The sequence below is a fragment of the Monopterus albus genome, unplaced genomic scaffold (genome assembly GCF_001952655.1).
Source record: "Monopterus albus unplaced genomic scaffold, M_albus_1.0 scaffold205.1, whole genome shotgun sequence".
NCBI lineage: Eukaryota > Metazoa > Chordata > Actinopteri > Synbranchiformes > Synbranchidae > Monopterus > Monopterus albus.
The window spans coordinates 330,024-357,882 of NW_018128085.1; the positions used below are offsets into that span (position 1 = coordinate 330,024).

Consider the following 27,859-nt stretch of genomic DNA (forward strand, 5'->3'; position numbering starts at 1 on the left):
CTTTTTTGTAATATATACAATGGTTGAAGTGAGCTTTTGTATGTATTTCCCCAGTTTTCAACGCCATACTCTAAGTATGGTAAAATCAATGAAGAATACAAAATACGTAGTGCTTTCCCGTCCAAAATATGTCTGACCCTCGCCAATATCAATATGTTTTGGAAACGAGATTATTCATACTATTAATCCTTTTTCTTTTCTTTTTTTAAACAAGAAACGAGAACTATTAATAAGAGCACGAGTTTCTGTTGCAAAACAGCATGTCATTCATGGGGGAGCCATTCTCACTCGGGGTTCCTCTCTGCCATCAAAAGACTCCTCCAGCTGACATGTCACCTCCAGTCCTGTGTTTATGCAAATGACACAGCTGTGTGATTCTGACATCTCCGCTGCGATACAGAAATCACACAGACACAAGGAAGCACTAGTGAGAAGATGAAAACACCTGTATGAAACAACTGAAGCTACAATAAAAAAGATAAATAAAAATTAACAAAGCTATAAAATAGTCACACTACATTTAGTCAAAGTCCAAACCATGACAAAGTCAGGTTGTTTCGCTCACTCACTCACGTTTTCTAAATCATTCCTGTACATCTAGCTGTTTTGAGCAGACAACTGTGGGGTCCTGCGATGGACTGGCGACCTGTCCAGGGTGTACCCCGCCTTCGCCCGATTGCCGGCTGGGATTGGCTTATTATTTGCTTTAATATTGAAGCTAATTCTGTTATCATATTCTCTTTCTCATAATTACCATATAAATCTGTCAGTTATTTTTAAGTTAATTGTTTTAGAAAGTTACATGTCAGGTAACAGTGTGTGATGCCCATTGCAAGTTTCTCTGAAGAAGGACATAAAGATTGAGTAGCACTTTGACAAAAACTGCTTCAGTTTACACAAAAAATGACTGTTCGCGACATAAAACACTAAAAAGTAATATCTATTAATTATAAAAATGAAGTGTAAAATTTAATTGATTTTTACAACATCTGAAACCACTCTGATCATATTCTCTTCCTCAATGCTCCACAAGAAAGCAAAGAACGATCATCAATGTTAGAGAACATGAAGTGAATCACGTTTCTCTAACCGCTTCACGCTCAGAAGAGAATATCACAACTCATCATCGTGGTTGGCGAGACTAAACACTTTAGAAACACATTTCTCAGTAAGAAACTATAGAAATGATCCCTGAAAGTATAGTCTTAACGGTGTTGAAGGCGGCAATAGCAGGCTATTCTTAGGGTGATCTTTTTCACTTAGGGTTTTACGTTGCTCTCACGCATGACAGAAACGATCGATTAATGAGCAGTAAAAAAAAAATGTAACCATTACAAAATCGTGTCAATACATGTGTCCAAACAGCTAATAAAGTAGTAGAATAATGAATATATTCAATTTTCACTAGACCCATAATGCTTTGCGAATCGCATCACAGAGTATTCGATAAAGTTGTGGATTTTTTTTAAGTATAGTCGCAACTAAAACCATTAAAACTGATCGGACTCTGGACAATTAACAATAAAACAGTACGGACGATGCTTAAAGTATTAAAAGTATTTAAAAGTGGGCCTACGAAACCTATGTACGAAATAATCTGGAAGGCGCGTCGTTTGTAATGTTCCGGATAGAACGTTGGCAAATAAGTATAGTTCCGTTTGAAACCACACGTTTTGAGGACTTTAGGGCGTATGGTAGTGGAGTTTAAACGACAACTAAACCTACACGTTTTCTTGACAACAGACATGCAAACTGATCTAAGATAGCTAATATCACGTCGAAAGTGTATAAACCCCCTTTGCTGTAACATGAAAAATAAACAATCACTATCACTAAATTAATTATAATTAATTATATGACAACTGATAACACTAAAATTACATAGTTAAGCTTGGGTAACTTTATTTTAAAAAGGGGATTATTTCCTACTATGTTAGCCAGGTGATTATCTCCTACCATATTAACCTTGAGAGATAGCCCAACTATAGTTTTCTCGCCTCTGTAACTTAGTTCAATAATATACAGATAAGCAAATGTAAAATAAACAATAACAAAACAAAGTAAGCACGTAAATAAATGATAAATACATTTGCTGACCACCTTTTGGCACTTTCCCTGCTGCAAAAGCCCCAGAAATCTTGTGCATTAGCTATAAAGTAACCTGCTCTTTAAACCGCAACACAACCAACTTACCAGTCATAGGCCTCTCTAACCCACAGGAGAACTCATTTTAATACAAAATAAATAAAAAAAATTATAAAAATAAGTGTGACACATTAGTCATACTCAGAACTGGTTGCAAAGTTTCATTGCGCATGCTCAGTAGGTACGGACTTAGCATGTTTTGCGAAAATAGTTTATTCGTGCATAAAGTTCATTCACCAGGTCTACTGAAGTGACGTATAGGCTACATTCATTTTTGCAAACATAATCATAATAATTTTGATAGTGGCAAACAACATGGCAAGAACCCACCATTCCTTACACATCTTCATTCCAGTAAATTATATTCGATATTCCACACCGATGGATCTAAAATTATGTTTAGTGAGTTGGGTGATTGGGTGATTGTAATAACATATAGTAATATAATGTTGCAGTTCTATTGCTAGTTAAAGCTACACCAGTGCTGAAATAATTGTTGGAGAAGTCTGGTTTATTGCATGACATTTTTCTGACAAGAAAGGGATTGGACAGAAGGCACCAACATTGAAATCTATGTTATATATGCAACTCTCAAAAACTACATAGGTCAATACATTATGGAAGCAGTCATGTGAAATAATGAAAAATTGTCTTTGCCTTTCATGTTCTATATTGTTACATCCTGGTCAAAGACATCTCAAGCGCATGTTTAGCATAATATAATATAGCATTCCTAACTGTAGCACTAGTGTTTATATACTGTAGCCTAAGATATAAAAAAGACAGATGACTAAAATGACATTAAGACAAAATATGTTATTACCATAATATCTTCCTTTAATTCTGCAATTGTACTGTTCTGGAGTACATTAATATATTAAACTATATTACTGTTATTATTGTTATAAATTTTATACATTTTGGTATTTAATTATTGTTGTGCTCCTTCAGTTGTTACAGTTTGTAGTGCATCAGTTTCATTATTATTCCTTAAAAAACAACACATTTTATAGTTTGATCACATGATCTCTGTCCACTTCAGGCTCTGAAGGGAATAAAAGAGACATGAGTCATTAAGTAAAGATATCATTCAAATGGTAATTCAGTAATGCTAAAACTTCCATCCATCAGTTATCTATACCGCTTATTCCTGAATAGGGTTGTGGGGGGTGCTAGAGCCAATCCCAGCTGACACTGGGTGAGCTAAAACTTGCATAGTCACATTATTATAATATTGGTATTAAATAAAAAATAATGAAAACCATGTTAGGCTGGTCAGTTCTATTTTGTCATCATATGCTGTAAATCATATTTTGATTGTTTGACATCAGATCAAGATTACTGAGAAAAGAGGAACCATAAAAGCATGACACTGCCCATTATCACCATAGAAAGTATCACTCAGCTGTGTATGATCATGCTTGTAGAGTTTGGATGTCCACTGGAGATCTGTCCTCTAAAACACAATGCTGTTAACTAAGGTCTCTGACTTTAAAACTCAGAGCTCAGTCCAATTTATTCTGTCATCAGGCTGGTTTTTAATCCTCCTCCATATTTTTTCTGCTCTCTATCTGTGTTCTCCCCTAAGGTTTCTCCTTGTACCTCCTCCAGAGCTGGTGCACTTGTCTTCTGGCCTCAGAGTGAACACAGCTGGAGAAGGAGGTGTGCTGTTGGCCCTTCACCTAGTGAACACAGAGCAAAGGGAGGCACAGTCATACTAGGAGCCACAAGTAAGTACATCATACCTATGATTTATGGTATAGCTACAGTGATAACAAAATGTTCCTGACACAAGGAAATAAAATTCAGGGGTGTATTTCCTTTATCTCACAATGTTTCTAGATAAAAGTGTTGAAGTGAAAAAGAAAGTTTTCATGAGTTCAAAATGCTCACTTCACTGCCCACCGTTGCCGCTCTGTGCACCTAATGGTACACTATGTAGTGATCATGAAATTGTGTCAGTTATGAGCAAATATGAATTATGGTGATTGTAAGAGCTGTTTAACAAATGTTGATGTTTTGGCATGTGCTTCTTAAAGAGATATATATTATGGGAGAGTGACTGAGCTTACTTTTGTCAGGCACCTTGTTCTACTCTATTAATGTGACTACCACCTGACCTAACTTAAATTGACCCATGCTATTAATGCACTGAAGTGGGACTATGAGGTAAGTCAAGACACTGTACGATTAAAAAAAGGACAAGGGAGTGGGAGCTGATAGAAAAGTTTGAAGTCATATTGCCCTTATATTTATAAATTTGCAGAGGAAACTGCAGTGTTGTCATGAGGTTGTAGATTAGAGGCCTTGTTGTACCCTCCTTATACAAGTTCAAGTCCATAGCTTGTAAGTGTGGATGTTTAAAAATCATTTAAGCCAGTCACGGTGCTTTTGATAAAAGTTATATTCCAGGTCAAATGGCTAAAACTCTGTCAGCTGTTGCCATTATTACTTCCATATAATCAAACTGCAGACATAAAATACAAGAATAAAATAAAACAGAATGGACTTCCTGAACATAATATAACTTTTTCTGTTAATGTTGTTTGGTGGTGATACTTATCTGCTTGCCAGCTCCTTCTTCAGACAGGATCTAAAAGAGGTGGCACGCTCCACAGCTTTATAGCCCTGACAGGTTGGTAGATAGACATGACAGAACAAAAGGAGCAAAGTAGAAAGACAGGAAAATAAAAGGATAGGTAGGAGAGAGCCGGGGGGAAATGGAATGGAATGGGGAAGAAGGTGTAGGTGTTGGGATGATTCCAGCACAGATGAGTGTGGCAAAACGAAAAGGAGAGGAGATTGGGGATGCAGACACAGCAAAAAGAGAAAGGGAGAGAAAGACAGAGATGGGAAAAGAGAACACTGTTAATAAGCCAAGACTGTGAGGTCAAGACAACAACCAAAGAAGCCCACACAAGGACAAGTAGGTTTACTGCTTTGCAATGTTAGTGGTATTTGCAGTATATCAGGAAAAATCTAAGGTTGGGGAATACCTGATATCTCATATATTTATCTCACTTCCATATAAAATAAGTCTCTGACCTGTAGTATTGTATCAAAATATGCCATTAGAGGGCAGTATCCCTCCTTGAGAACACCACTGTGAAGTTGCTTGAGGTGATTTCCAATTCAGTTTGAGTTGTTCACTGAAGTTGCTGAAAGTCTATTCCCAAAGGCTGTCACACCCCTGAAAAGCTTTCCATAACCTTTTCAGTATTGTTTCATTTAGGATGTTTTATTTCCTGTAGGGATTTTTCAGCCCTAAAGTTATTCAGTGCTTGTAATTTAAATTAATGGATTGTTTTAAATTCAATTCAAACTTTATTTATATAGCACTATTAAATCAACAAAGTTGGCCAAAGTGCTTTACAATACAACACATCACCAACAAGCATAAAAACAGCAGTGGTAATCAGATAATTAACATGCAAACCGTACAAACAACACAACCACGGGCATTAGTTAAAAACAGCTAATTAACATATAGACTATACAATCTGTATAAACAATTAGCAACAAAATTTAAGCACAAAAACACCAGCATTAGTTTAAAGCAAGAGAATATAAATAGGTATTAAACACACTTTTAAAAACAGAAATAGATCATGCCAAGTAAGTATGAAGAGGAAGGTTGTTCCAAAGAGTGGGGTTGATAAAAGTAAATGCACACTCCACCCTGGACCTAAGACAAACTTTTCGGTAGCATCCTATCTTTAGGCCTTAAAGATCAGTGTGGAGCATACGGGTATACAAGGGCACAGCTATAAGAGGGAGCAACACCAGGTCAAGAAAAGTATTTTAAACTGAACCCAAAAGCGTACCGGAAGCCAGTGAAGAGCAGACAGGGTAGGTGTAATATGCCAATGCCTGCTGGCACTGGTAAGCAAACAGGCAGCAGCATTCTGGATTGACTGCAAAAGGTCCAGAGAGGACTGATTTATACCCACATACACGAAATTACAATAATCAGTAAGATGAAAAATAAAAAGCTTTTCAAAATCCTGTGCACCCACAAATTGTTTAACCAGGATTTTGGTTTTTGCCTCATCGAAATGTAATACATTTAAAGACATCCAGTTTTTTATATTCGACAAGCATTTAGAGATTTGTGTTAATGGATCACAAATAGTAGATTTTAGTGGAAAATATAACGGAAGAACATCTGCACAGCAATGAAAAGAGATGTCATGCTTTGTGATGACAGCGCCCAAGGGAAAAATATACAGTGAGTATAAGATCGGCCCCAAAATGGATCCCTGGGGAACCCCATAAGAAAGAAACACAGTGGAAGACATTGTGGTTCCCATGCCAACAGAGTAAAATCTGTCAGACAAATAAAATTTAAACCAAGCCAATGCTGCACCTTTGATACCAACACAGTACTCAAGTCAGCGTAGTCTTTTACAAATGCCCATGTACATGTTGTGTATATTTTCACCCTACCTCCTTTTTTATGTGCTGTTTCCATTTTGGTCACATTATTCATTGCCTGTAATTATTTGGGCTCTTTTGCAGAGGCACAAGAGCCAATTATAGCCTTTGCTGTTTGAAACCCCCCTTTACAATAAATGGAAACAAGTCTTAAAACAGCAGGCTGGTCTAGTTGTTATAAGGCTATTAATCAATTAGATCACCTGGGTTCAAACCAACAAAGGCCCTTTTACAAAAACAACTTGTGAGATTATTGCATTAATACTGGTGGTTTGGCCTATTCAGATTATTTGTTATTGCCCACATAATGTCTTAATATCAAAATGTATGTCAACTTGTGAAACAACAACATCCAGCCCAGGTGGAGTGAGGCTGGATGTTGTTTTTAAGCTAAAGACTCAGTCATTGTTTTAAAAGATGTGTAGATGAGTAGCTCCAGTGTTCCTCACCCTGGCTCCTCTGTGCAGCCGATCCTTCATGATACCGATGAACTCTTTGTATGAGAGCTTGTCATCGTGGTCTACATCAAAGATCTTGAAGATGGTGTTTACAAGGTGACGCGTCAGCTTCAGTCCTGTGGCTACATACACCGCTCTTGCAAACTCATCTGGTAGGAGAGAAAGTAAAATATCTTTGAGGGTCTTGGCTACTTGCTGCACAGCAGCCTAGAAGAAAAAAACACTGCATCTACACCATCAGTCCCTGTTCCCACTGTTCTCTTCTTACCTTGTCCAATCGAGCGAGCAGCAAAATTATACATTTGCATGGCAATAGCAAAGTCTTCAAGGTTGTTGAGAAACTGAAAGAAGGATCTGAACTCATCAAAGGTGATTCCCTGAAACACAATAAAAACACATGTGAAGCAATAAAACTCTAACCAGCCAAGCCCAGAAAATGACTAAAGAGAGAAGTACTGATGAAAATGTTATTTTCAAGAGAAAACAAAAACGACGGTGATGGGTATTTCAGCACAAACTTCCATCCAAAGGCAGCTTGAGATGTGCATACAACAGTCCTTCTGCTCTAAGATCTGAAATATTAACTAGCCAAAATTTTATAAAGCACCTCATAACCAAGACATTGCATGAAATAGACCTATTAATGACTTAGGTTATTAATGACAGGATTACATGTGCATGATAAGGTTAAATTTAAACTTCATAACCATAATGTAGCTGCATACAGTAATAATAACGCTGAAGCCATTCAACACATAGCTAGCTGTTCAAATGTCATGTGGGTGTATATTATAAATGTAATAATTTCCTCTGTATAACAATATTGTGCTTTCAATAAAAGGAATGATAAGTCCATGTGAGGAAACCTCAAGTTTGAAATGACTGTGCAAAACCATCACATGCTTTTTGCTGTGAATCAAGGTCAGAGTTGTAGACATTCCTTTTATGGAGTACCAGAGAAGATGGTGACCTAACTAAATAGCAGGAGAGACTGACAGATTGTAACTGGTTATGTGTTATACGAGTCACAAACCAACCTCCTGCTTCTTCCACAGTATGAAAGGGAAAAAAGGGAGGTACAGAAATAGAGTTGGGTTACATAAGGACCACAAGTCAATGTGCTGCTAACTAGCCAGCTAGCTAGCTAGATAAATAGGTATCTGGAAGTTTGTGTGAGTGTGCATGTGTGGTCAAGTGAAGCAGTGAAGCACTGAAGCGTGGAAAGCCACAACAGCCTCAGGCAAAGATAGTGGTGGGAAATTATGAATACTCTACAGCAGGAAGAAATTACCCAGATGATGAAAGGGAAGTTAACCTCTTCTAGTCCTTTATCCTAGGTTGCTCTTATCTAAAGAAAAATCAATTATCTATCTATCTATATGTGTAAAGCATTTTCTAATTTCACAGTTTACTAGCTGTCCATGTTTACTTGTAACCTTATCACATGTCCATGTGCTCCTCTCTCAGTAATGAACTGTGTGTATGTGTATTGTACCTTCTCGTCCGGTATACACTGGCGGACATTCTCTAGGTAGGAGCTTATATTCTCCACATTGGTGAAGCGTAGCAGGATTTTGGCAAAGTCTTCTTCACTGATGGTGGTCATTCCTTTAGAGTAGGTCAAAAACTCAATTTCCAACACCTCAGTCTGCAGGTTATCCATAAACCTAAAGAACAGAAAGGAAAGGGGAGGAGGACAAGGTGACTGTAATCCCTAATTTAGCATAAGAAGCATGGTACTATTTGATCACATGGGTAAGACTATTAACAGCAACAATTTTATTCTGTCCACTGAATATTTGTAGTACCTGTAGAAGTCATCGAAGGTAAGCTCTGCTTTTCCTTTCTTCCCAAAGAAATGGACCAGAAGGGTGGTGTCAATCGTAATACTCTCATCTGCTCGCTATGAATCATCAGAGAGGGAGGAAGAAAAGATGGAGTCAGTCAGTAATAAATCAATAAACATCAAGCATTGAGGGTGGAGGAGAAGTGATGGGTAGGACGAGTCCATCCTCAATCCAACACAGCGACAGTAATGCCAGGCTAGCAGGAAGCAGGTTTCTGCTGCAGAACATGCATGGCAACAACTAACCGTCAATCACCAACCAGCTCACATGGTCAGCAGCCATCATGGCATCAACATACCAGTCTAGGCAACAATAGCCTTCAAGTTCAAACTCTTCAACTGGATAAGTATCTGTTTGATAAATAAAACAGTACATCGCCCAATTAAACATTTTGCTGTCAAAGCTTTCAGAAAGATATGAGCAGAAAAAATGAGCAGGTAAAATGGGATAAAGAGATAAAACAGACAGAAAGGTTTCTGCTCATCCTTATTGTTACTTTTGGAATGAAAAGTATGGAAATAATATAAGAAGTATGGAGTTGGGTTTTCTCCATGCAGCCTAGACTGGAGAGGAGTACTGCTGTAGCAGCATGAAACGCAGACCAAAAGAGAGTGGTGAAGACACGAGGAGTGTTCAGGTAGCAGCACACATAAACACATAGAGATATAATGATAAACAGAGGCATGTCTATGTTCATTGAGCCAGAGGTGGAAGGATGTGGATGGGGTCAGCAAGAATGTAGAAATGAGCTCGAAGTGTTAAACGGAAAGTATATTAAACAGGGAGCAACAAAAGTGGTGAGAGACAAAGAAGCTGTAGATAAAAAATTAAGGTGACAGAGACATTTTAAAGGCACGGCATCTCATGCATATCTCTGTAAATGCCCCACTGACACACCTAAAGAGAACAAATGCAGAGAATGTGATTCCACCTTTTTCTGTAAACAGATGACAGTCAGAGGTGTCATTTAGCAACCTTTGTGCTGTTTATTAGTATTTTCTATACTCTGTGTTTATATATGCTCCTATTTTCCTTCCAGGCTTTGCAATTGTGAGCTCACTCAATTATCCTGGTCATCTGAAACCCACTGAACAGGCTTTGTCCTGTTTATACTATTTGCTCATCTTATAATCTGTCGATTAACACTTTCTTAACCCCTTACAAAAACAGGGTGACATGGGTACATTTTATGAGCCTCTGTGACCATTTGCATGTGTTTGTATTCACGTCTATCTCAGAAAAAGGTGCCTGTGCTTTCGAGGAGTTCCAGAAAAAAAAGTCAGCCAGCATCATGGCAGAAAGACAGGTCTAAAAAGCAGATTTATTTTATCTCTCTCCCCGTCATTCCCCACCCAGCCAACACTCAGTTCCCCACCCCCACCCCCAGTCCAGTCCATGGCCATGCTGAGAAAAATGCAGACATCAGATTGAAAGAAATCTCATGTCCCTCTAGGGAGGAAGAGCATTTATGCCATTTCCATCATCATCATCATAATTATCATCATCACCATGATGCCATTCGTGGTTCTACCTCAAGCGTAAAATCCTATAATCCAATGTGGGATGAGAAGAACATGTTAAACAAGATGACAGATTTATGAAAGGTGTTTGTTCAAGTCAAGGTGATTTCAAAATATTGTTTTTATTTGGTCTAATACTGTGTCATTTCTGTCAGAAATGTGAAAATTAATATGACCAACATGCAAAAATTAATAATGTAGAAAAACCGTAAGATACTGGAAAAGAAATGAGAAGAAATCTTCACGAGTATGAGAACCACTGGGATAGATGATTAGTAAAATGAAAAGACCACTGGTCTGTTATGTAAGCATTCAAAACAGAAACAGTTAGCCAGAACTAGATAAAGGCATTGACCAAATTCCAAACAAAATGCCCTCTGGTAAATCTGGTTGTAATGTAATGGATGTAAATTGGTAACGCACAGGCAAATAATGTCTTCTTGGAAACAAAAATTCAAAGTAAACCCTGCTGCAGGACCACCAACATCAAGGTGACTCCCAAACTTCTATCTGTTTTTAATTGGGAGTCTGGTCTTTCATCTCTGATTAGGGACAAAGGAAGATTTCCTTCATGTAAACACCGACAAACTGAAACAATTACAGACTTTTCAGTTCAGTGTCTTGTTTTAGTGTCTCACTTATTTGAGGGTCTTTTCATTAAGCCTCTGATTAAGGACAAACAGGACAAAAATACTTGCTGCCCTTTTATCTTATAAATTACTCATGGCTTATGTCTTTATGACACATGAGCTGTACATCTAGACAGCAGCCAGATGGTGTGTCTCTGCCTCTGCTAACTCCTATATAGATTTCCCTATTTCCCTTTTTCTTAATCACAAACTGTTTGTTTTGCTAATAAATCAAGAAAATTATTTTGTTTATCTTTGGCAAAATGTATACAAGCAATTAAGGGATTCATGATGAATGTAATCGTTGTCTAATCACTGGTTCAGACTTATAGGTTCCAGAAAGGTTTGTTTTTTGACTAACCTGATAATTCCAGTTTTAATACAAAGTGTTTTACTACAAAGTCGGTAAATGTGGTTAAAAAAATAGTGAGTTAGTGGAGCTGATGCTCAGTGAATGACACTCTGGTAGGGGTGATTTTAACTAGAGGGAGAGGTTATTGAGCTTTGGATGCCATGCACCATCAGGAAATGTATGAAAAAAATGACATATTTTCACCTTATAAAGTTCTTATGTTAAATATGTCATGTTATGTAAATGCTGAGTTATGTTTCTGGCTTGCTGTTTGGTGGTACATGTAAATCCAATATTTTGTCTTCTTTTAACTCTATTATGTTTTCACCAACTCGTGAGGTAAAGATCTGGCTCTGCTGTTATTATATCTGACAGCTGCTGCCTACAGCTGCTGTAAACATGGTTGATGAGACCAAAACTGTGAAGTTATGGCCTATAAAACCAAAACAAAGAGCTGAAAGACACTTAAGTGCCTCAGGCAGAGCTGAGGTAAACTTTAGAGTATTAATTCTGTGTGGGTTCATCATCATGAGTGACCCCTTTCACATTACACATTTAAGGCATTGTTAATATAAGTACTGGTAAGTGCAGCTTTAAGTAACGTTTAATGATTTTAATGTAACTAGTTACCTACCTACCTGAAATGTGTTTGACATAAGATGTTTGTTCTTGAAAACATAACTATCTACTTTTAACACAATAGAGCTTTCTAAACAATTTGTTAGTGAAGCCCCCCCCCTTTAGATTCAATAAGAATTGGCCGCTCAAGATCCTATATCAGTGTGCAGTGGTGCAGAAGTACCACTATCAGTGTGACCTCGAGGGAATGTAATACCAAACTGATCGTAATAAGCTTATCATTCCTGGAAGAGTGGCATCACTGGTGTAGCTCATCATCACCAAGAAGATGCAATGATTACCACACCCAAAAGTCACAAGCCAACACCTGGTGTATGCATGTGTCTCTTTATCCATCTACACGTGTGCACGATTGTGTGTATATGTGAGTTTCACCAGACTTTGATCATGAAGCTGAAGGTAAAAACAGTAATCATGGATGTAAACACTAAATGAGCTTTTTTACCCTCCCTGTCTGTGAGTAATAGCTCAGAGGAAGAGCTCACTGTTGGTCTTTAGTCATGTCAGTCACACCTCCCAGGGTAAAAGCAGCTAACCCTTGTTTCCCTCCCCATGACTTGTTCTTCCTTCTCCCCACACATCCCTCCTATCTTTATCTCCCATCTTTTCTCTTTTTTTTTATTCAGTCTCTTATCACATCTTTCACCTTTTACCTGGCCCCTGCTCTGATTACTCTGATATCCTTTCTCCTCACACTACAAGTCATACCTTCTTCACCTGGCAAACACAGAGGTGGCTCGCTCTTTCCTTCCCTCCCTCCTTCTCTGACTGTCAGTCAGTCCCCTCCTTCTCCAGACAAAAATAAAGTGGTACAATGGTGACTAATCTGTTGAGTAAACACATCTTTCTCTAAATACAAGCTGCTTCTTTCTTTTCCCCTAAATGTGCTTCCTGAACCTCTTTTCTTCCCGGCCACTTTGTTCCTCAACATTTGTTCTCTCTGCTGACCTGTGTCATCTTCTTTTGGCCTCTCTCACCTGTTTGTTGTCTGATTTTATCTCTTCCCTTTTTTGTCCACCCTCAGGTTTTCTGTTTATCAGATTAGGTATTTTAATACATTTGTTATAATGTTTTTTCTTTAATCCATCTGTTCAATCTACATATTTTTGTGTAACTTACTTAATTTTATATATTTTAATCCTTCATACTTTTAATGTCCCTGTTTTCATTTTTTTTATTTTCCTCCCCTTCTGTCTGATTCGTCTGCTCTGTCCGTCTGACATTCCGGCAGATGAAAGACTGCACAGCGTAAATACACGGTCAGCACGATTACAATCCACTGTCATTACCTCCACCTCAGTTTCCGCTGCCACCACAGCACACGGTCTGTCATTAGTCAGCTAGCCTTCTAGCACTGTGTTAGCTGGCATTTGTCATTACCAGCACCTTCACCTTTTGTCAAATATATCGGACAGACAATTTGAGTTGCACATGAATAAACCAATGAAAAAGCAAAAATGACTAGAAATTTTCTATGAAGCAAAAACTGCCAATATGTGTTATTTCGCAGAGCATTTTTACCCATGCAAACATGTTTGATTTTAGTCCTGTTTGTCTATTTGTTTTTAAGAGATTATACACACTGTATATTCATGGGCCCAGAGGAAGAATCCTACTGACATCTGGCTTTTCCTCTAGTGTCCCCATCCCTCTACACTCTATTGAGTCATAATAAGTAATCTAAACATGTTGAGGTGTAAACTAAGAACAATTTGACACCAAAGCTACAACACTGGTCACAACACAGCACAGATAACAAGGCACAGATACACATATAAAAGCAGAACAAAGAAACCAAGAGACCATAACAGAGGGAAGGTGAGAAACATAACAGGTTAGACATTAATGATTAATACTATCATGCCAGAACACTACAACAAAACAAAAGGTAAATTTCTTTAAAAATATTCATATCAACAAAAAACACAAAGAAAAATACTCTTTGTTATATTTGTTCATCAGGAATAAGTGACTGATACAATGAAATGGGTTAGAATGGAAAGAAACTCGAAAAAGTGGAAGTAATCACATCCAAATGGAGATGATTTCACATGGGAATGAATAGGGGGATGTAAATACTGTAGTTTCTAAACTGTTGAGCCATAATAAGTTATCTAAATTGATGTGGTAAGGGACTGCTACAAAACAAAATGATGTGGGACAAAAAAGGAATGCTAGGAAAGATGAGCAGGTATAGCTGACATAATGTTGGGGAAAGAAAGAAAGGTAACAAGTGAGTCCGCTTACAGCATCAGTATCAAGCCAAACCAGAATGAAAGAGTAAGGGTGATCATAACCTTTTACAAAAGCCCATACTGACAAAAATCGTCAATTCTTCCTATTCTTTTAGCCACAAAACCTTACAATACAATACAGTACATACAGTAAATAAACTGTTGGACTATATGAACACTGAGCAATGATTTGGCATTGTTTTTCAAAAAGTTGGAGATTAAGGCCTTCTGTGCTCATGTGTCAAGTAAACCTTTTATTTTCAAGGTTAAAATTTCTGGGCTAAATCTCACTGAGCCTGATGCAGCTTCATTACTGTGGCCCACAGGGATGGTTGGGGGAGCTATATTAATTAGAGCGAACTAAAGTGGAAGAGAGAAGGATGACGAATGAAAGGATGAAGCGACACAGGACAGTCGGGTCTGTGTACCTCTGCCAGGTCAGAAAAGAGGACTTGACTGGCGCTTCGTCTCAGAACGTCCCAGTAACTCCGCGCCACAAACTCCTGACTGTCTTTTTTTAGCACCTGTAGGAGCAGGGCCAAGGTCAGTTCACCTCTAAATCAACCACTTCAGGAAGTAAACTTCACTTTCCAATATTCACTCAGTTCTTATTATATACACATAAATACAAGTAATATTAAGATTTTTTTCATCTGTCTTATTTTATAGCATATACACAGCATATTCATGAACAATGTTACATATATAAGTTAAGAAATTCTGATAACATCTGGCACTTACTGATCTGCAAAATTTAGGGAAACCAGATTCTTTCTGCTAAGTCGGCAAGACAAAACAACTAGTGAACAATGACAAAACTGGCTCATACAACTGAGGAAAAATTTTAAAAAAGCTAAAATATTCTGTGCTCTGCCATCACAACAAGCTTCAGTACAAATATCCATTTGCAATGTAGGATTCAATAGTGAAATTACTCCATTCACTGTAGCATTTGCAATGTAGGATTCAATAGTGAATCATTCACTGTATCAAGCACCAAGCATGAAGTAAACATGCTAGCACCAAAAAGCACAGTGATGTTGGGACAAAGGGTCAGATTATACACAAAAAAGCCAGTTTTCTCTGCAAATGGATTCATAGGACTGACGAAGAAAAAGGCATTAATTAGAAAAAAGTAAGAGATTTAATGCTGTTCAGTGGTACTGCTCAGCATAGCACTTAGGATTATTGATGAGAGGATATATGCTGTAATGCAACTATATTTACAATCACTACAGCTACCACTCCATGACTTTGCATTTATGCTAAGTCAGCATTGAACACAAGCAAAGCAGAAATTTGAACAACATAATGGAGCTCTAAAGCTTACACCCTACAACAGGTTTTCCTCTTCAAACCTATGAGATTATACCATCTTGACATTTTGCCATCCCTGGCTTGACAAAAAAAGTTTAAAAAGTAGACAAACCATGGTGCTGAGCTCCTGGCCACCCACCTCGCCTTTCTCTCGAGGGAGAACGCAGCAGCAGCCATTTTAACATGACCCTGCGCTGCTCTTAACTTAACAGTGACAAAGCAGCTATCCATCACAGCACTGACAGGGCAGGGAGCGTCTGTGTGTGTGTGTGTGTGTGTGTGTGTGTCTGTCTGTGCGAAAGAGAAAGATCAAGAGAGAGAAGGAGGTCTCATAACCCAAATAGAGACTAGTGGCTGGTACAGTCTTGATTCTTTTGCTGCCCTGCACCCCATCTCCATTAGAAACTCTTTATTACTACTCAGTGTGGACAGGTTCCTTCAGTGGATTTCACCATGTTTTAATGAAAATTAATGATATATAACAACCTAAAATGATTATTTTCTGGTATTTGGAGGTCTGAAGATTTGAACTCTAACCCTCACCTTAGATTACTTCTAGCTTTATATGTGATTAACAGTCTGTATTTTTTTTTTCTTTAATTGAAATATAACAATTTAAACCTCAGAATAAATTCCCGTCTTTATAATGGAAATGTGATTTTCTGCCTGTATGCCTCAGTCAATAAAAATTTCCTGTTTGTTCTTTATATCAACACCCCCCCAAATAGGAACACACACACACATACACACACTGCCAAAGAAACAACACATGTTCTAAAACAGTCTAAAATGTAGTCTGATTGTGTTTACAGCTTTAGAGTGTCTCAAGTCATTCTTAATCACATCACTCTCTTTTTGTAACAGTTCATCTCTACTGACCCTTTAAATGCATTACTCCTCTTCTGCCATTTCTCTCTCCATTCATCCCACCCTGTGCCGTCGTCCCTTAATCAATCACTGATCAGCTGACCTGACAGATGGACGCCCTGTTTCAAGCCTTTCTCTGTCATGCTGTATCTTTCCATCCATTCATCCTTTCACAGAGCCTATGAGTGCATTTTACTAACAACAGTGGATCAGGTGTACTGAATCAGGGTTTAGGCGTCTTGAAAGACCAGGGTGGGACACATAAGTGGGTGACATACATTAGACTCCCCTATGTATCCCAATACAACTGACATTATACCTATGAAAACTAATCCCAGTTCCTGGAAAAGTCCAAATGAAATACTTTAAATTTGTAAAATCAGGGTAATGTTTACCTTCCAGATATCCAGTAGTGAAACAGGTGTTAGATTATGAGGTCCAGTAGAATTTGCCAGTGATATAAACCTATTATATGCCTAATAATCCCACACCTCCCTTCATCCATAGCTCTACCTCTAGTATTTCTCTACCATAGAACCCCAATTTGTCAGAGGCAATGATACAGTGATATGTCCTTTGTGCACATTATCAATAGTTCAACATTTTGCTGAAAGTTATATGAAAAGAAGAGCACCAGTGTCACATCCTAGCATTTAATATGGAGCTGGGAGACATCTGACTTAGCTTAGCACAAAGAAGGGTGCACTGGAAATACAAAGAACTAGTCCACTACATAACTGTCCAAAAACGACCATGTGATATTTTTGGATCTTGACGAAATGAACTGAAACTTAGAGGTGCTGGCAGACTGACCTTCCACGTCTTTCCAGTCTTTATGCTAAGGTAAGCTAACTGGCTGTAGTTTTATATGTGATGGACAGATGATGGACAGCAAGTGGTGTTTATAGTCCCACCTAACTCCTGGCAAGAAAGCAAATAAGAGTATTTTTTAAAATTTGAATTATTCCTACAATTACAGTATATTTCCCAGTATTATGAAACACACCAAGTAATAAATGTTCTGTCAACTAAGAATTTGTAACATAAAATCAAGAGTAGGCTATTTTTTCTAAAGATTCTAGGATTTTTAATCAATCATGCCTTTTTGTTTCAAGTAAAGCCATGTAACTTACAGTAAACCCAGCTGATGCAAACACCTAGTTGTATGTCCCTCTGTCCACCCCTCCATCCATTTATTTAACAGTTAAAGAAAAGCAGAAAAGGAGGTTATGGCTTAGGATACATACGCTGTTCATGGGGGCAACCTGATATCCATACAGCTGCATACTCTAACACACAGAAAGACATGAGGAAGAGAAAGAGGAGCATGCAGTCAGAGGAGGAGAGAAGGTAAAAGACATGTTAGTACATGCAAGGAAAGAGCCTGTGGATACACTCTGCAGAAGGATGTATCACCATCAACACCTCTGTGATTACACTTTAGGACAACACTGCACTGCACTTTTCAGAGATGAGTAAAGGGTCCATATGTTTTTATTTTATGACAGATAAATAATCCCTTAACTTAAACAAGAAATTATTTAAGAGGGAACTTAAATATCTCCTTCTTGCATAATATTTTTCATCAGTAATATTTTATATGTATTGAACAAATAATTTTTAACCAGCAGGTTATGAATCCATTTTTACAGTTAGCCATCAAACCAACATATATAATAATAATAATAAAACCCATAGCTAAAACATGTAGTGTAGTATAGCAGTGTGGCCAGTGTCAAACACAGATGTTTTGTCAAAGACATTTTTTTGAGAGTGTGTCCAACATAACGTTTGTACAGAACTGTCACCATAAAAACAGAAAGCACGTCATGAGAAATAGTTTCAGTAAGGCAGCATGCACTCTAAACAGTTACATGAGGGTTTAGCTAAGTGTAATATCTGTTTAAATACAGATGACAATAAACTTAGACAATGATGTGTCTGTTTCATAATATCCTCATGTACAGTCTGACACAACACTGAACTTGCACCATCAGCAGCATTAACAAGGTGACCCGTGAGGTGTTGTGCCACACCGCACTCATGGATGCATGAAAATGCCATTTTAAGAGGAAAGTAAATTTACACTAACTACTGCACTTTGTGCTGTTATTTCAACCTCAATAAAATCAGGATATTTTGGATCTTTGAAATTCAATTTTACCCCAATGATGATAGCAGCATTACTGAAGGTCATATCTGTGGTTGTTTCACCACTGGCACTTTTCTTTTGTTAGAAAAAGAACTGAATTTCACTCCAAACAATAGCATTCATGCTAACGCGCATTCTCACCCTGTGATATCAACTGTCTTACCAACTGTGCTGACTTCTCAGCGTCCCCTTTCCTTCCCTTTTTCTCATTTTTCTTCCTGAAGATCTCCTGAAGCTGTAAAGAGACAAAGAATCAGCCCCTCAGTGACAATTCAAAGCAAGCTCAAAACCTCTGAAGGAAGGTCTTGAAGGTTATATAAAAAGAGTTCACATTCATTTCATTTTTTTTTTTCATGTGATTTAAGTGCTCTTTTGACAACATGCATAAGAGTGTGTTGGTCTTCTAGTTTGGCTTTGGAAGTGACTTACATTCACTGATATTAAAAGATGAAATCAATACTGAATTGCATATGGCAGAAAACTGCGGCTGCACAGTAATCGCTATCAGTAAGTGGTCATTGACTGTACTGTGATTTCAGCATACTGGCATAGCACTTACATTTATACACATCATTTTTCACTATAGATTTCTTTTATTATTTTGAATTAATAATGAAAATTTCTATGTTTACATGTTGGTAAAGTCTACATCCAAGGCAGCAGATAAATCCGGGTCAGACCCTCAATGTGGGAATTCTTTTTTGGTGCCACACCTGCTCACTCCCACAGGACCTTCTACCTTCTGCTGATCACAATCCCACTCTGACCAGCCTCCACAGAGATTCTGATCACTTCCTGTCTGCAGCAATGTCTTTTGGATTGCACGTGTTTGTCCCATTCCACAGGGAAAATTAGACAAATGGAGCTCTTACAGTTTTTGAATCTAAAGAAATGCTGCCCAGTTGTTTAATAAGATGTGGAGTCAAAAATCACAATATTTGAAGACTTTAAACCTGAAAAAAATATCTTAAGTAACTGGGAATAAAATTAGATAGAGACACTGATTATGTCTCTGTTTCCACCATATTCCTCTCAGTTTTCATAGAAACATACATGAGATACATTAGAGTAGCAAATTATTATGTTTATAGGTCTAATTTGGACTAGAGAAAGGAGCTTAACATTTAAATTAACTTTATGTAACTGATGCAAAATAACCAATGATAACAGCCCTCCCTATTTCTATGGTAAATCTGAGCACTGATGGTGAGGATGGATTTTCTCTCAGTATCAGCGACTCACCACCAAGAACTCCCTCTTGTCCACCATCTGGTTACCGTCTGCATCAAACATATTGAAAGCAATCTTGAAGCCAGCATGGGGTTCTGGAGAATAGAGAAAAGAGCACATAAGGTGAGTGTGTGTGCATGTGTTCATTTGTTAAATGAAGTTGTATATCCAGAAATAACATGGGAAGACATAGCATGAAGATAACTCTACATATTGGAGGCTCAACTGTTAACATTTTGATCGTTCTATACCGCACTACCCCTTTCTTATCAGGCATTGCTATCTACAAAAAACACAGCTTACATCCTTATTTAAAAAAAATCCTGAACATAAATTTTTGAACCTTTTCTGGTCCTTCAACTTCAGTACTAAGAGCAAGACAGGATGAAATGTATTTAAAATTCATAAAAGTATTATTATTTAAATTTGTTTTAATGAATTTTTCTTCCATGTACTTGTCGGAAATTAAATCATTAATTTTCTTTATCTCTTCCCTGAATTTAAATGAACATTAAAACACCCTTGAAATTTTCTAGGAAATGTTTCTCCAATTTTCATTTCACTTATAACAGAATAAATCAGTTACCATATTTACAGTATTTACTGGGAGGATTTTTTTATATATATAACAGTGTATTGCTGTTCTCAAAAAGTAATAAAAAAAATACTTTTACTTTTACAACGGATGGAGCAGTTTTTGAGCAACAAGTCTCACATTCCTGCCTACATTTAAGTTTTGACAGGTTATAAGTCCAGCTGTTTTCTTCTTTGTCTCAGTATCTGTGTTAGCCCAAAGGAGAAAGCCACCAGATTTGTGAAATAATTTCATCGTGATAAGTTCTGGATGGGCTAGAGTGTAGTTCTTTTTTTTTTTATCTTAGCTAACTTTGTGTTTCCTAAAAAAAGGAATAACATCCTGCTAAGGGAAAGTGAGACGAAGATGAGATTAAAGCAACTGAAGTGACTCACTTGTCAGGATGCAGAGCAGGAACAGGTACTCTGTATATGAGATGATGCCTAGTAATGAGACCAAGACACAGTTAAAGAAAAGATCATGTTCAACACACTGTTTACAGATTTTCAAAGAAGGTGAGCCTTCTGACACACACACGCAGACATACATTAACACGCATGATCCTTTTTACAAAGATAGCATCTTAAAACCTGTCTTTTCAAAGCTGAGCTGCCAACAGCCATTTGGCCACACACTGTGTCTATTTCTACACCTTAAGTAAAGACACAGCCTGGATAAGCAAGTGAAAAATGTTTTAGGAGGTGATTCTTTCTTGCCTCAGGCCCATTTAGGAATCTTTGTAGCTCCATTTCATCTCTCTCTCCCTCTTTCTCCCTTTCTGTCTGATCGTTCAGATAGTTCAGGGTGACTCGCTTGAGTGTTACGGGAGACTGCTTTCTCGTGTTTGTGTGTGTATGTGTGTGCAGGTGAACATGACACCGGCCAGAAGCAGTGTGAACCTTGTGTTTTCCCGATGCTTCACTGTTTTGTGTAGAGGAGCTGGCTTGGAACTGACTTTTCTCTGTGTAGCAAGAGCTACACTCCGAAACTACTCAGGTTTCTAAAACACACTCTGCATGTTTACACTTATATACTTTCAGTGATATACTACAGAATAAAAATGCATGTTAACTTTGATGCCATGATGGAAACCACTATCAATATGAACAAAAATAATACAGTTGATTTAAAATTTTGATTCAAACATTTTTTTTCCATTCAGCTTTCATACAATGCTGTCCTTTATATAAGTCATGTAGATAAGCCATAGCGTGTGGACGTGTGTATAAATGTCTCTCCATGGTTGTGTGGACAAATTTTAACTCACATTTAGGTTAAGGGGATGTTATGGTTAGGGGCTAGGGAATGTATTATGTCAGTGATTTTCCTTTTAAACTATAAAAACATCAGTGCATTTCACTGATGTACGTGTGCGTAATTATCACAATGGAGACTCACTAACAGACAGTGATTCCTGTGTTACACACTTGTGAAGCCAATGCTTTATCTAGGGGGAGCTTCTCTCCCCCTTCTCTCTTCGGTGCTGTATAATTTGTTCTGTTTTCACATGCAGTGAGGAGAGGACAGGAGATGAAGTGAGGTTTATTTTTAGTTGTTTCAGCAGGTTGTTTGGCTGTAAGAGGGGCCAGTATGGCTACAACCCGGATTAGAGACACCTGCAGTGACACGCACACACTTAAGCTCAAACACACTATTTAGTCACACATCAGGAGGTAAGCCCCGGTAAACCAGCAAATGTACTGAAAAGTTGACAAACATGTAGCAAAATTTATACACTATGTATAAGTCACAGTGAAATATATGAATGATATATTTATAAAACAATTTGAACTGTAATGGTTAAAAAAAAGCTCCAGATCCTAATTCACTCACATTCACTGACCTTGTTATTATCTGTCTTCTACTTATTTACTCTGATAACGATTAAAACTGCATTTAGGCTCTAAGTGTGTGTGTATTAGTAAGTGTGCATGCAGGTGCACAAGGTGCCTTTGCTCCTGTTTTTCATGTGTGTGTGCGTATGTGTGTGTGTGTGTGTATACGCTCTCTTAGACCTCTGTCTCTCAAGTTGCGGAACAGTTTGGAGGATCCTCGCCATACTGGGGGAGTTCCTGACAGGATCTTCTCCAACTCCTGATACATGCACAAAACACACAGTTTATAAGTAAGATAGAGGGTAAAACAAACACAGCTCACCTTTAAAATGTAACCATTACATATACAGAACGGAGAGAGGAACAGAAGGTGGAACGCTGTGGACAAGAGGGAAAACGCTGACTACAAACTATCCATCTCTACAAGTTATTTGTTATTGTACCTAAAAATGTTTGAGAAATTGAATGAAAAACTGTATTGCAATCATTTTTGTCTATTTTCATTTGTTTCAAGGAATTTGTGGAAACAAGTAAAGTGTATTGAAAAGATAAATGAGAATTGCCATTAAGATTTAGTTTTTAACACAAAAGAAATGACAAAGATGAGGCAGATAAAGCACAAAGAGCTACAAGGAATGTCCACTTCATTTCTTAGAACACATGCACTGTACATGGCCAAGGAGTGTAAAATTGTATTACAGAAGGTACAGGTACCTCATGGAGCAGCGTTTGATTAGTTGATTAAGGCTTTTCTGGCATTTCATGTTCTACTAGCACAAGCTTTCAAGTGAGATTTTTATTCCATGAGGAGCATGATGTTGTCTGTATAAACACGTTACTACACATACAGTATTTGTATATGGTACATGGTTTATTTTATTTGCCACATTATGCAATATGTTATTTCATTTCATACAACAGTCTGTAATGTAACTTTGTAAAAAATCACCTGTGATGATATAGTTTTCAGGCCTGGCACAGCACGCAGTGTTACATGCAACTATCCAATCATATTGCTTGTTTTATTTCACTGTATACTGACTAAATGATCTACATGCAATAGTTCTAAATGTAGGATGTTACATTTACATGTGACAACTACTCAACAATCCTAGAAAAATGAGGATTTAAACAGCAGAAGAGACAAGAATTTAGAGTGTGACTCCCACCTGTTTGGTCAGGGATCTCCAGGGCCTCTTGTCTGCCAGGGAACAAGACAAAAGACAAGAGAAGAAGAAAGGAAAGAGAGTTTGGGTGGGCTTGGTCAGATAGTATCTGTATGATCTAGAAATGGGTCTTAATGTGCCGGGTACAGTCACAACACACAGACCAGCACACACAGACACACTCACTGTATATACACTGTCATCATCGCAGGCCCATTTGTAGCATCTAAAGTGCCCTGTGCTTGTCTTTGTAGTATGTGGAATGTCCCCATAAAATCACGCACTACTTTCGTTCTGTTTTATACAACAAACTTCATCTAATTCAACTTCAAAGGGCGCATTAGAGGACGTTGGCTGCTGAGAGGGTATGTGTAGCTGTATCGTATGTCAGTGAGCTAGAGTTGATGTAAACACACGCATGCAGGTGCATAGTTTGCATGCAACACAATCACATGCCTGCTGCAGAAAGGAATGGTAGCTTTTCTGGATGGGTGTATGTGATACTGTCAACTCATCTAAACCAGTTGGCTTAAAGGAAAAATGTAAGCTGAATGACTAGTTACATATTTACTGGTTAAGAGAAAGGGTGTGACCAGATTGAATGTTGTCAAGATAAGTGTGAGTCTACAGTATGTGTATCCCTGTGTGTGTCTGACTAACATTAACTGCAGACTAAACAATAGCTGTAAAGCCATCTGTTCTGAGGCAGCCTCGCCAGAACTAATCTGTTACGACTGGCAGCGGGCTCACAAAAACAGCAAAGCCATGTTTAAATCCAGATTTTCAAGTGTTTAAAAACCTGGTTTCAGTCAAAAAAGGTCTTTTAAACACCTGGCACTGACATATATATATATAGGGCAATGAAATTTAGATCAGAGATGGAGAACAGCAAACTAAAAAACATTAAATTTAGTTGGTCATCAAAGGCACACAGTGACACATTTACAAGAAAATGTCAAACATGGAAACTACAGAAATCCAGGAAGAATCTTGAACACAAGCATAAAAGTTGATCCATGAGTCTGTGATACGTACGTCTTGGTTCGCTCATGGTGACAGACTCAATAAAGTTTTGTGGAGTCATGTACAGCTGCCCTTCATATTCCACTGAACTGAACATACGGAAGCGTTGCTCATGGGATGACATGTGCACCTGTCCATCGTCAAAGTCGAACGACTGTGCCTGCAGACACAAAAACAAAATACAAAACAAAATTCAATGTCACTGATTTTGTGGCTTACTTGATTAGCCACATTGATGTTTTTTGCTTTACTTCCTAACACAATATTTTCAGATAGATATTAGATAACAAAACATAAAAGAGGAACTCAGCAGATTCAACCAGCTCACAGTTCATTTCAATACACGACACAAAACCTTTATGTTTCAATACAATAACACAGTGAGAATGAAAACTAATGTTATTTGTTCTTCCAAGGTATGTAATTTTACAAAAACAGCTTTAAAACATTGTTTCTTATTCAGACATTTCTCTTTTTCTGTATTAGTGGCTAATGTGACTTACCCTAGTGAACATCAGGACCAACAACAGGTTGATCACAAAAACAGATCTGGCCTGCTCTTGTTAACATAAATACATTACAGTGGAGTTTTGACTTATGATACATATTGTCACATTTTGAATCATGATATATTATTCCATGATGCATTGTTACAAACCCAGCAATCAGTGAAAGTCACTGCAATAATATTATTCTTACTATTGCAAGATTATTACATTACTGACATTGAGAAGATCACATTCTGTGGTATGAAAAGTGTAGGATAAGCATAGATATGTATAAAATGCATTAATTTATAATATTTAAACATTATAGTTGACTTTAACATCAAAAAACCCACACAAACCGATCAAAGTCGGAATGTGACACTTTGTCTCAGGAGAAAACTGAGCCACTCATGCAGACAGTAGAATGTAAAGTCTATGCACTTCTTTGCTCCTTTTAACCTGGCATAATGAGGAGATCATCTATTCTTGGCATCAACACTCTCCATTTGGCTTTCTTAGCTTATAAATAGATTAAGCACCTCTGGAGCAGTGCAATAAACAAAGAACTGGGACACGCATAAACACACACACACACAAAATTACTTTGTCACCACTTTCTACTTGATTAGCATCTCTGTCTCTGTGTGAGGAGCTAGGGCTTCAGATTGATTAGCTAAAGTGTAGAGGAGCTGCTATGCCAACAGTTTGTGCGGCATGAAGCTGTGTAATTAGCTGAGAGGTTTCCAAATTTAAACCTGCTCGGCCGCAGGGCCCAGCACACCGAGGTTCCTGCTCTGCTCAGCTAACATGCTAATGAGCACACAGATTCATTCATAAAGCTTTGATGCTGCTTTCACCAAGGGAGCTTTCGAGGGCATGAATAAGAGATGAGCACTCAGCTTCACAGGAATGCACTGTAATCAAATGTAAAAGCATAGATGCCTGTGGCTCTGACTCTCACTAATGAAGGAAGTTTAGAAAGTTGTGCAAAGGCATCTAGGTTCACATGCCATGCTGCACAACATGTTGTCGAAGGTAATATTAGCTAAAATAATTGGCAGTTATTCAAAAATTACAGTGCAGTGCACTGTGTTTTTATGTATTTATAATGTCATGTAGCCAAAACTAATCCTGTTCATGTTGCCTAGTCTTGTTACGCTGACTGCACAGCAGATGCTCCAGGTGTTTTCCTCTCTGGCAACTGACTGTTCTCCATTGACATCTGCACCCCTTTGGTCCATCTCCTGTGTTTTCTCAGAGGTAAACTGTTCTAAACCTAACCCTGCTGTGTTCCTTCCTGACATCAAGTTTAGCTTTTTCAGTTCTCTCAAACTGCAAGACAATCAAACCGGCAAAGGCCACAGCAGATATCAACCAGCTCTTGAATCTGAGGTGTCAGAGTTTGCCAACAGTGTTCATCAGCTAGGCATACAGTTGCAAATAAGAAGTACCAGTTCCTCCGTTGTGATTTAACAGCTCTTGTGCTAAACCAGGGACATTCTAGGCAGGCTCTTAGAGGGGAACTCCAGCATCAGAGTCTGTTTACAGGTGTTACTGCTTATGTGAAAAAAGTTATGTAAAGACCTTTCTGATTTGGATACATTTGCTCAAGTGAGGCACACATTCTTCTTTGAGGTATCAGCCAGCCTAAGTTAAGTGTGGTCCTGTCCATCTCATGTTTCCGGCAGGCAGGCTGAAGTATTTTACTTGAATAATTTCATGTTATGCAACTTTATACTTCTACACCACAATACTTCAGATGGAAGTATTGTACTTTAAATCCACTACTTTTCAGATTAGGATTAAACAGAAAATATAAATAACAAATAAATTACAATGTATTATAGATCATGATACACAGGAATGCTATGTATTAAGTAGTTAAAATTAAGTAGTTAAAATCCCACCACCACCTGTACCATTTAAGTGATAATTATACATTAATGGATGAAAAATTTATTTCAGAAATGGTAAAATATAGTACTGTGCAAAAGTTTTAGGCACCTCAGAAGTTTAGATTCTGATTCATCACATAACACCAGGAATGTGTCTGGTTGGTCTTGAATTTTAATACCACAGCCAGTAATACAGAACTATCTACAGCAACAAGAAGAACAAGAAGTCCTCCATCAGATGGTACAAAGAGCCCTAATCTCAACAACATGGAGTCAGGGTGGGCTAAGTTGAATGTTGAATGCATGAACTTTATTTGTCACAGAGTATTTCGACACTGCAGACATTACTGGCTTTGTCTGTCTGTGAGCACTCCCTGCACACAGCTGGTGCCTGAGTGACAGTAACGTCCACGGCGTTTGGTCATTTCAGCACCGGCTCGAGCGGAAAGCGCCATTCCTACATCTGCGCGCGCACGTCGTGCTGCAGCCAAACAGTGAGCGAAACATTTCCACTGGGTGTGCAGGGAGTGAATGACACAGACTATCCACCCGAGAGGAAAATGTATGGCTAGTTAACATGCCGGCCACACCTTGGCTAGAGTGCAGCAGTAGGCCCGTCTAACCGGTCAGGGAAAGGTGAAGATACTCAATGCCCTCTGTCTTTTTTTCTCGGTGGGTCTGACTTTTTTCACTCCAGTCCTCCACACCGAGGCCCATATGTCAACACTGAGGGCAACACATTTTTCTTAAAAGAACCACCCAGTTGCTACGTGTCACTACAACCCTACAGTTTTCAGGTTCGTTACCCATGGGAGAGCCAGTTTCAGTCAGCCTCGTACCTTCTCCTTAGCTTTAACGGTCGGGATGGATGGCAGTAATGTCAAATCGTTGATGCTGTGCCTCTCCATCCTCTTCCTGCCACCACCGCTCGTTGTATCGCTGTAGAAGTAAAGTGCCACGGCGCCTCCCGTTGCAAGACATGTTCCGACTGCCAGACACCTACGTTCTCTTCTTCTACCAGCCGTCTGACCACCGTGGAGTTCGTTTCTCGCCG

General features: G+C 38.2%; 1 protein-coding gene across 8 annotated transcripts; it reads right to left on the bottom strand.

Annotated features, from left to right (window-relative positions):
- Positions 1-3,045: 3,045 nt before the first annotated feature.
- On the bottom strand, positions 3,046-27,853 carry micu3a (mitochondrial calcium uptake family, member 3a). 8 transcript variants are annotated; one of them, XM_020618419.1, is made up of 16 exons: positions 27,645-27,853; positions 24,435-24,582; positions 23,403-23,434; positions 22,414-22,492; positions 20,794-20,841; positions 19,837-19,919; positions 18,758-18,829; positions 17,690-17,731; positions 14,687-14,782; positions 10,416-10,430; positions 8,846-8,940; positions 8,533-8,704; positions 7,306-7,414; positions 7,029-7,186; positions 4,709-4,773; positions 3,046-3,830 (listed from the first exon to the last, which is right to left on the bottom strand). In XM_020618419.1, exons 1-16 carry the CDS (start codon positions 27,711-27,713, stop codon positions 3,824-3,826), a joined length of 1,290 nt encoding a protein of 429 aa, XP_020474075.1. In that variant the 5' UTR covers positions 27,714-27,853; the 3' UTR covers positions 3,046-3,823. The 8 variants fall into 8 exon arrangements, with proteins under 8 accessions (XP_020474075.1, XP_020474076.1, XP_020474078.1 ...); XM_020618416.1 differs by lacking the exons at positions 3,046-3,830; positions 4,709-4,773 and adding an exon at positions 5,612-6,059; XM_020618420.1 differs by lacking the exons at positions 3,046-3,830; positions 10,416-10,430 and having other exon boundaries at positions 4,705-4,773.
- Between the last annotated feature and the right edge of the window lie 6 nt (positions 27,854-27,859).